Here is a 9,065-nt window from a genome sequence, read left to right on the forward strand (position 1 = left end):
CCCAGCGCGGCCGGAGGAAGTCGGCGGGAGGAGGCGGCTCTTCCGGGCGGGCCCGCGGAGCGGCGGGAGCTGTAGTCCGGCCGCGGCCGCCGCCAGGCCCTGCCCGCCCCCCGCGCGGGGCGGGAGCGAGCGGCCCGGCCCCTGTGCGGCCCGGCCGAGCCCGGGGCGGGGCGGCGGGGAAGGAAAGGGAAGAGAAGAGAAGGGGGGCGAGGGGAGGGAAGGGGGCGGACTACAGCTCCCGCCAGCCCCGCGGCAGGGCGGCTCAGAGCGGCGCTACCTGTCCCGGCAGGGCAGCGCCGGCAGGTGAGCGCCTGGCACCGGGCTCCTTCCTCGGGCCTGCGGCTCCTCCTCCTCCCCCGCCTGGCCGCGGGCCCGCCCGGCAGCCGCGATGCCGTTCCCCGGCTCCGGCGCGGACGATGCCTTCGACTACCTCTTCAAGATCATCCTGATCGGCGACTCCAACGTGGGGAAGACGTGTGTGGTGCACCGCTTCAAGACGGGGCAGTTCAACGAGAAGCAGCAGAACACCATCGGCGTCGACTTCACCGTGCGCTCGATGGACATCGACGGCAAGAAAGTAAAGGTCGGTGGCGGGAGCGAGCCCGAGGCTCCTGGCGAGCAGCGCCTTGGCCGTGCCGTCCTTCCGTGCAGGTGCCGGGAGCGGCGGGACGCTCGGCGCCTCCTGCTCGGCCCTGCCGAAGGCAGCTGGCAAAAGCTGGCTGTCTTTCTAACCAGGGGTGTTTCCCAGGGGAGCTTTCTGTCAGAAGATGTTCTGGGGGAAGCAGTCACCCTGATTTTGGTACATACTTGCTCTTGTGACTTCCCTGCATCTACTTTGCCTGCAGGGAGTTCTTTGGAAGACGGCTATAATTTGGAGATGTCTCTTTCCTCCAGAGATGTGGGGGTTTGAGCTGGGACACCAAGAAGGGAAAGCCCCCAAAGTTTGCAAAGGCTCCACTTTGATGTGTGCTTAATTTGAGGGAAGAAGACTTCCAAGACAAACACCAGAAGAAACTGTCAGCCAGAACTTCCCTCTCTGTGCAGATGAAAGTTAGGATGCCTGGCTTTTATATATGCATTTGCTCTGCCCAGCCCTGTATTAGGGTTCCTTGCTCTCTTCTTAAAAGGCTGTAATGTTCTATGTCTTTTACTACAGTTGTTGAAAATGGGTTTCTTGGCTTCTTTGCAAAGCTGGGTTACCCTTGGAGCTTTCTCTTTGGTCTGTGTAGATTGACTCTACAGGCTTGTAAATGGCTTTTTGGATCTAGGGAGGGTACAGCCACGCTGGTGTAGTAGAGTGCGCTGGGACAGGTCTGGCTGTCTTCTGGACAAGGGGCTTCAAATGCTGAGGGCAAGCACCTAGGAGAGTGGTGTTCAGGGGTCTTTACAACTTCTGTCCTTTCTCTTACAGATCCAAGTGTGGGACACAGCCGGTCAAGAGCGCTTCCGGACAATAACCCAGTCTTATTACAGGAGTGCCCATGGGGCCATCCTTGCCTATGACCTTACTAGGAGGTCCACATTTGAATCCATTCCTCATTGGATTCATGAAATTGAAAAGTATGGTGCTGCAAACTTGGTCATGATGTTAATTGGTAGGATTTTAGTTTTAAATATTGTGTTATGTAGATTTTTAATATGGATATAAAATCTGCCTCATTTCCTACCGCTACTTGAAGCATCTCTACACTATGCATTAAGGAAGAATTCAGTTCTAACTAAAATAAATTAAAAGTGTGTCAATTCAACCTAAGCTTAAAAAAATGAGGAAAGTCATAACCTGGTCCTGACAGGACTGAACCCATTGCAGGCTGGAGGCAGGGACCACCTTGTTGAGGTTAGAACTGCAGCAAGCCTGACCCTGTACTCCTGCTGCACGGGAATGTAGCAGCTCAGTAATTCAAGGTGAAGGGAGATGCACAGACTCCTGGTTCTCATCTTTCCTCTCTGCTCTCTTGATATGCATGCGCATTGCTCTGTAATGGGATTCCGAGCAGGTAAGACAATAGATGGGGAGTAGCCTGCTTGCATTCCACTAGCGTTCAGGAAACTGCCTCTTGGAGGAAAGCAGTGGCTGGGAATTGCCGGGAATGGAGCTGGTAGGAAACCGCGGTTCTTTTCCCTTGGGTTTCATGGTTATTATTGCTCTTCCTTCCCCCAGGGAAGAAGCTGCAAACGAGAACATTGGTGTGGTGAAACGCCAGAGCCTTTCTTGCCTTTATTTATATTGGTGTGGCTGAGCCTGTTGCAGTGTGCTGAGAGCAGCTCAGCAGCCGGGGCTGGGGCGGCGCTGAGCCCCAGGCAGGGCCCCTGAGCTGCTGCCTCTGCTCCCAGCACCCTCCGTGCTTGTGCTGCAGAGATTTCTCCTGTCCTTCCTCTGGAAGAAGCAAACGATAAATTGTGACCTGCTTCTAATACAGTGCTTGGAACTGGGGGCACGGGAGGTGTAAATCACTGCACTTTGGCTGGCTTTTTCTAACTTCCGTCATGAATCTAAAGAAGGAGACTTATCTGTGTGTGGTGGGGGATGGTGGTGGTTGTTGGGTTTTTTTTAGAGAGAAGTTCTGAAAGTAATAAAAAATGAAGCTTCTATTAAGGATCCAGCTTGGTGCTTTCTTCCAAAATGTAGACTTCAGCCAGCAACTAGAACTGAGTAATCCACATGTGCTGCAACTGCCTAAATATACAAAGATGTTTTATCTGAGGTGTTTCATGATAGATTTTGACTAAAGTGCTGCAAGTAAAAGTTTAATCTGTTCATGCAGAAACAAGTATATATTTTAGGCATTAAGGTAGCTGATCTGAATTCTTGTCTTTCTTTTTACATCACTCTAAAGAGATTTTTTTTTTAAATCTTCAACTTAAAGGCTACTTAACATTTAAAACCACTAGGGAACAGGACCAACAGTTGCTTCCAAATAATCTTTTACCTACAGTAAGTAATCAGATGAACACAAGTTTTTAGCTTTTTCTTGGATTTCATCTCTTTTGCTATCATATGATTTGCTGCAGTTTTAATTTTAAACCACAGTATATTTGTGGCTCTGATGTTCTCACATCTTGTTCTATCCAGTAAGTCTTACTGCTCACATAAATCTATTGTTTAACAAAACTGAATTCCTGCATCGCATTTAAGAATAAATTTTTGAAAGACTAAGTGGTTGAAGTATCTCTTTGCCTTCTCTTAAGGGAACAAATCGGATTCACTGGACAAGCGCCAAGTGCTGTTTGAAGATGCCTGCACCCTGGCAGAGAAGCATGGGCTCTTAGCTGTGCTGGAAACATCAGCAAAGGAAGCTCAAAATATAGAAGAGGTGTTCACATTAATGGCTAAGGAGCTGATAGCACGAAATACCTTACAGCTTCATGGGGAGAACCCTCCAAACAGCTTCAGTCTTGACTCCAGGCCAGTGATTGCCAGTCCAAGTGTGGAGAAGACCCAGTGCTCCTGTTGAAGAGAGGCATCAGGGAGAACTTGGAAACCGCCATACTTCTGAGGCTGTTTGATTCAATTTTGTTCAGTTGATGAAAGTGTTTTATGTGGCCTCAAGCCATCTCTCTTGATATTTCTACCTTGCAGTTTGGCTTGTGAGTATTTTCAGAGATCATTGTTGTTGTTGGTAGCAAAGGTTGCTTTGAACATAGCAATGTGAACTTCTAAGATGAGAACACTCAGGAAGCTTCCAGGCCTTGCCCTAACCAAAGAGAACTATAAAAGTTATTGCCTTTAATTATTTCCTTACATGTCTTTCTGGCTGTATCAGAAGATAAATTTGCACCAGAGTTCTGCACTGACCCTTCTAAGCTGTGTTGCTGGTTTCCACACGTTCCTCTCTGCCAGTAGCTGTAAAAAGTCTGACGCACGCTTGGACAGCACTAACCCACTCCTGCCTAAACTTTCATTTAGGAGCTCTCTTGAGGTCAGGCAGGTAGCCACCCATCCCAAGGAGCTTAATAACATTTGTGAAAGAGTAGAGGTTTTCATATCTGCCCTGAGTTCCTCACCAGAAAAACCTGGAAACATCTCAGGGCTGGCACAGCAGGCAGAATATGATACTCTTCTTGCTGGGGTAGGAAAAGTTGCCTTTCACTTTGCTTGGTAATAGTCAGGATTGTTTCCAGTACCGTTCTCCATCCTGCTACATGGACTTGCTGGGAGCAGCAAAGCTTCCAGTGAAAGGACCTTTTTTTTCATTCCTCCCTAAGCCTTCTGTAGCTTGTGATGGGCCAATGGCAGCTTGAGAGTATCCCTGTTCAAGGAAGTGTAAAGGATGGATGCAAGTTCCTGTAAAACTCAGCAAGGGGTGAGATGGTTTAAATTAGGTAAAAAGTTAAAAATTTATGTTGTGTTAGAGTGGTAAGGCAACAGAATGGGATGCACCAGAGAGCTGCCCTAGGTGAGTGTGTCTGCTGCTGCTGTGGAGACTGAGCATGGTGGTAGCAATGGAAGGTTTTGGATAGCTCCTCCCAGTCACAAGCTCTGCTACTTGGGGCTCACTTTTCTGTATACCAGAACTGAATGAAGGGTTTGGGCTGGGTTTTTTTTTTTTGGTGAAGGTTTTGAGGTTGTTTTTTTTTCCTGTTGCTTGCAAGTTTTTTTCCCCATAGATGGAAACAGGGAAGGAGGAGGAGGAAAGAAACGTCAGAGGAAGTTTTTTTTTGACTGCAGTCCACATATACCAAAGTGTATCAGTTACTGTTAAGCTATGAACTGCAACTCCAACTCTGTAATGATAAAACACAGTTTGTGTTACATGCAAAGCAGCCTTGGGAAGGCTAGGGTGTTGCCAGCTTACCCAATGGCTGGCTGCCCCTGTTTCCTAAGTCCTTGAAAAATAGGAAAAAACATGTAGCAAGTATTGCTGGAAAATCTTGTCCTAGAAGCACAAAAAAATAAAGGAGAATGAATAATTAAGTAATAGTCTTGGAAATATTTCTAATGTTCTTAATGCTTCCTCTGGTTCTTTGCTATTATGTGCAAAGAGCAGGGCTTAATTCAGCTCTGCGTAAGCTCAGGGAGGAACCTTCCATGCTACCCTTTGCTATAGCCTGCTGTAGAGAAAGCTTCATCTTCAGGCATCCTCCTTCTCCTTCTTTTTAAATCTTTATTCTTTCTTCGTTTTTACTGGCCTAGTAGTTGCATTTTGGTTTGCACATTCAAGCAAATACCATAGCCTTTCACAGTGGTGAGCCAGCTTCCAAACAACGAGTTTGTACAGCGCTTGTCACTACGAGAGCAGTCAAATGTAAGCTTAATGTTTCTAGTCCTGGTATTAGTTTGTAATCCATAATTTTTACTTTTTTTTTATTTTTTTTAGTATCTTCCAGAAGACTGCAATAGAAAAAGTATTGCTTTCCTCTCCAGTCACAATCTTTCACTGGTCAAGAATTAGAGGAAGGATAGTACCAGCAGAGTGTTACCTTTGCATGGTTCATTGGGTTTACCATCTTAATTAGCTACTACTGTACAGGCTGTTGTGATCCTGAGTGCCCAGCACTGCCAGGTTTCAGGGCTCTTGCTGTTCTCTTCCCGCACATGTGGAGCTACTGGCAAAGCAAGACCTTCTTGGCAGAAAGCTGTGCAACACAGGATCAGGGAGAACAGGCTTGTGACTGTTCCCTTTCCTTTAACAGGTCTAACAGGCTTCCTGCTCTTCCAAGAAACTTAGTCTTAGACACCTACCCAGTGTGCAGCTAAACCAGGAGTGTGACCTCTTTTGGTTGGTTCTGTTTGGCGTTTTCCACGAGGCCTTTGGGCAGTTACACTGAGTGGTTTCCACAGAGCTGCTTTTCCAGCTGTCCTCCCGTGAGTGAAGAACAGCACTTGCTAACAAGGTTCTTTGGAGTACATTGGTAATGCTGTTACTTGTGAGGTAATACAGGAAGCGATGAACTTTTAAAAAATCCCCTTACAATTTAAAAAATCCCCGTTATTCTAGACTGTGAGAACCACTAGATTAAAATACAAGCTCAGCATAATCTCTGTGGTTCTGCCTTTCCCCATCAGAGAGCAGATGGAAACACCCAGCTATGACAAGGCAAAGTAGCACTAACTCCTATGGAGCCTTCTGTTAATGGTTTGTTCCCCAGCATCATATGCAAATTCCAAGTGCATCCTGACAGCATCATTAATGCATTTGTACAAAGGGTTGTAAGGTTGTTTACAATGCTATTTTAAAAACTACTACTGCCCCACAGATTTCAGTTTCAAGAGCTGCACATTCAGCTTGAAAATGAGCTCATTTGTTCTTACCTACTGGGAAAAAGTATTTGAATCGTTGCTGTGGCACATTACTTGCACTAATGTTGCAGCCAGGCCAGATGAGAAGAAGCATTACCTCTTGATGGAATAGGGTAATAAAAATAATTAGAAATATTTTAAAATGTACCAAACTGACACCTCCCAGAAGCTGACTAGTTAAAAGCCAACACAACCCAGCAGCCCAGTGATGTGGAAGGCACACAGCACTGCCTATGTGGTCCAGCTTTGCTTTATATGCAGGATAGTCTCTCAGTTACAAAAGGCTCTTATCTAATCATTCCAGTTAATGTTTAAGTGTAGTTGGAAGGGAGACAATTTTCAGATGGTGAACAGAGGTGGAGCACTCTGTCCTGGAGCCTTCTTTCAGGAAGATGCCTGCCTGTGATTTTGGACAAGGAAATGGAAGTGAAGCTCCCCCCAGCCAGGTGAGCGCTCCAACGGCAGCGTTGTTACAGGTTCCCCTTCCCCAACAGGCATTTTCCTGGCTCTCAGCTCCCAGAACCCACATTTACCTGCATGTGTGTGTGAGGGGCCCAAACTGTCATTGCTCAGCAAACTGCCTCCTGAAATAATTTTCAAGTACCACTCTTAAGCAACTGTGTTGAGAACTAGAACTACACCAACAGGCAATGCTGGGATATCACACTCTTTTGAGAATAGTTCTAGACGGGCCAAGAGCCCCTTAGTCCTAAGAGTACTTCACCTTGAAACAGGAATTCAGTTTCAGATGGGCAGGGCTTTGAAAAATCTTTAAAAGCACTTTTTCTAACGCTGCTGTAGTAAATCAACCTTCACACAGCTGCCTGCACAGCTTCTGTGGATGCATTCACATCAAGCTGTTGTCAAGCAGAGCCTGACTGGCTTGACAGTGAGTGACAAAACAGCACACCCATGCATAACTAGAGTTCAGCATATTTACAATCCTGCATTTCCTTGCTACTGCTGTGTCCATGAACATCACTGCTTGTAGTTTTCACTCTTAAGTCTAGTTTTGCTAACCTGAAGTGAGGCTCACAGTTTAATGCCTTTCTAATGCTGGCAATTCAACTGACTTTGTAGTTACTTGATCCCTGCAGCACAGTGCTGTATTGTATCTCAATCCTAAAGGATTACATGTAAATTCCCTCATTTTAAATTGCTGCAGCATTAATAATTTCATCTACACAAGTTTTGTTCCAAGCAAGAGGCACCCCATAGCTCATGGTACCTTCCAAACACAAATCTCCTCTGTACCTGCAGTAGTATGGAAGTTATTTTGTATTTCATTAAATGAACCAGGTATTTCCTCAAAGATTACAATCCACCTTGCGCCACGAAGGCCAGCTGTGCTACCACCATTTGAACTAAAGCAGCCAAAGTTGTAACAAGTGCTCTTACCTTGAATGATCACATTCAGAGCAGGGAGAACAGGTAGCACATTTACTCTGCGCTTTCCACAAGAGGCAAAGGTTGTATCAAATGAAATGTATGTATTCTGGCCTAGGGAGTAAAGTCAAGACATCTTAAGTGACAGCATCCATCTTTTTTAATTTCAAATAAAAAATCCATCAAGATTTTTGATTTGAAATTAAGATTCTGCTGCTGGAAGTTTATGGAGACTTTATACCGTTTCCACCTTGATGCTACTTTCGTCAGCCTTTTCAGTTTCTGTACCTTAAGTATTTCCTTGAAGAGAATGTAGCACAGCCAAAGTCGTCACCCTCCATCTTCTTACAATTTAAGCTTAATTCTACTGAATTTATTCCTGTTCTCACAGAGGAAGAACATAGCAGCCTACTAACATACTTATCTCAGAGATAAGATACTATTTTCAGCTGTCCCAGTCTGGGGCTGGTGGGGGTGGGAATCACAATGTTCCAGCCAGCTCAGACACGAGGGACAGGAAGTGGCACCAAGCAGCGCTGGCCTGGGGACAAACACAGGCAGTTCCTGAACCTGCACAACAGGAACCACCACGGCACAGTTCAAAGCAAGAGGAGCTATTCCTCACGCTGCCTGTGAACACATCAGTGCCGTGCAGCTCCACCCACCAGCCTCCACCAAAGCACACCACTCATCTGGGTATTCTCAGCCTCCTCTGTAATGTGTACAGGAGGAAGCTTTAGGAGCACCAGCAGCCACCACTGTGCCACACCTACACCCAGGCAGGGAAAAAAGCATACCACTCCTGACCCCTTATGAAAGCAAGCTCACACATGTGCTCTGGTGGGTAAGTTCGTTGCCTTTTTCCACCTTATCAGAAAACAGCTTTGTTACAAACTCACACTTGAATGAAGCTTTCCAATAGGATATAACAACTTATGTTAACCATGTAGGGCAGGGAGGCTTTAACTTTTTTCTGTTTTCTCCCTTTTATCAGTTTAAAGTGTCATTTGCTCAAATTACATTCCTCCCTCTGCTACTTGGCCCCTGGGAAAAAAAAAACAAACTGAACATACCAAAAATAGCTTTACTCTGTTCACTTAAACTTTTTAAAAATCATGTCCCCAGCATCTTAATAGGCTTCCAGCAGTTTACTTCCAACTTTGTGCACAAAAATGTTTCTGTGTGAACACAAGCATGTGGAGCCTCGGGAAGTGGCGTGTAGCAGTGCTTGGAGTTGCTGCCCAAAAGCATTATGATAGGAAAACTATGGATAAGAGTATGTCCTGCAGCTGGCTTTGTCCAGTGCAAATAAAATTAACACAAGAGTGGAGGACTGACTTCTGAGAAAGCAAGACATGTCAGTTCTTACTAATGACCCCAGATATTCCTTCAATACATCAGCTGCCTCAGTTGCCCATTTGGAATGTGTCTCCTGCAT

At 46.0% G+C, this 9,065-nt stretch overlaps 1 protein-coding gene across 1 annotated transcript; it reads left to right on the forward strand.

Annotated features, from left to right (window-relative positions):
• Window positions 1-237: 237 nt before the first annotated feature.
• On the forward strand, window positions 238-4,877 carry RAB19 (RAB19, member RAS oncogene family). Its single transcript, XM_084206378.1, has 3 exons — window positions 238-583; window positions 1,412-1,595; window positions 3,190-4,877. Exons 1-3 carry the CDS (start codon window positions 389-391, stop codon window positions 3,453-3,455), a joined length of 645 nt encoding a protein of 214 aa, XP_084062504.1. The 5' UTR covers window positions 238-388; the 3' UTR covers window positions 3,456-4,877.
• Window positions 4,878-9,065: the final 4,188 nt, after the last annotated feature.

Source organism: Fringilla coelebs (assembly GCF_963513975.1).
Source record: "Fringilla coelebs genome assembly, chromosome: 5".
Classification (NCBI taxonomy): Eukaryota; Metazoa; Chordata; class Aves; order Passeriformes; family Fringillidae; genus Fringilla; species Fringilla coelebs.

What these genes read in the sequence shown, in the direction of transcription:
- RAB19 (XM_084206378.1), top strand. Translation starts at nt 389, where the DNA reads ATGCCGTTCCCCGGCTCCGGCGCGGACGATGCCTTCGACTACCTCTTC. An exon ending in TCGACGGCAAGAAAGTAAAG is followed by an intron (nt 584 to 1,411) that starts GTCGGTGGCGGG and finishes TTTCTCTTACAG; the next exon opens with ATCCAAGTGTGGGACACAGC. An exon ending in CTTGGTCATGATGTTAATTG is followed by an intron (nt 1,596 to 3,189) that starts GTAGGATTTTAG and finishes CCTTCTCTTAAG; the next exon opens with GGAACAAATCGGATTCACTG.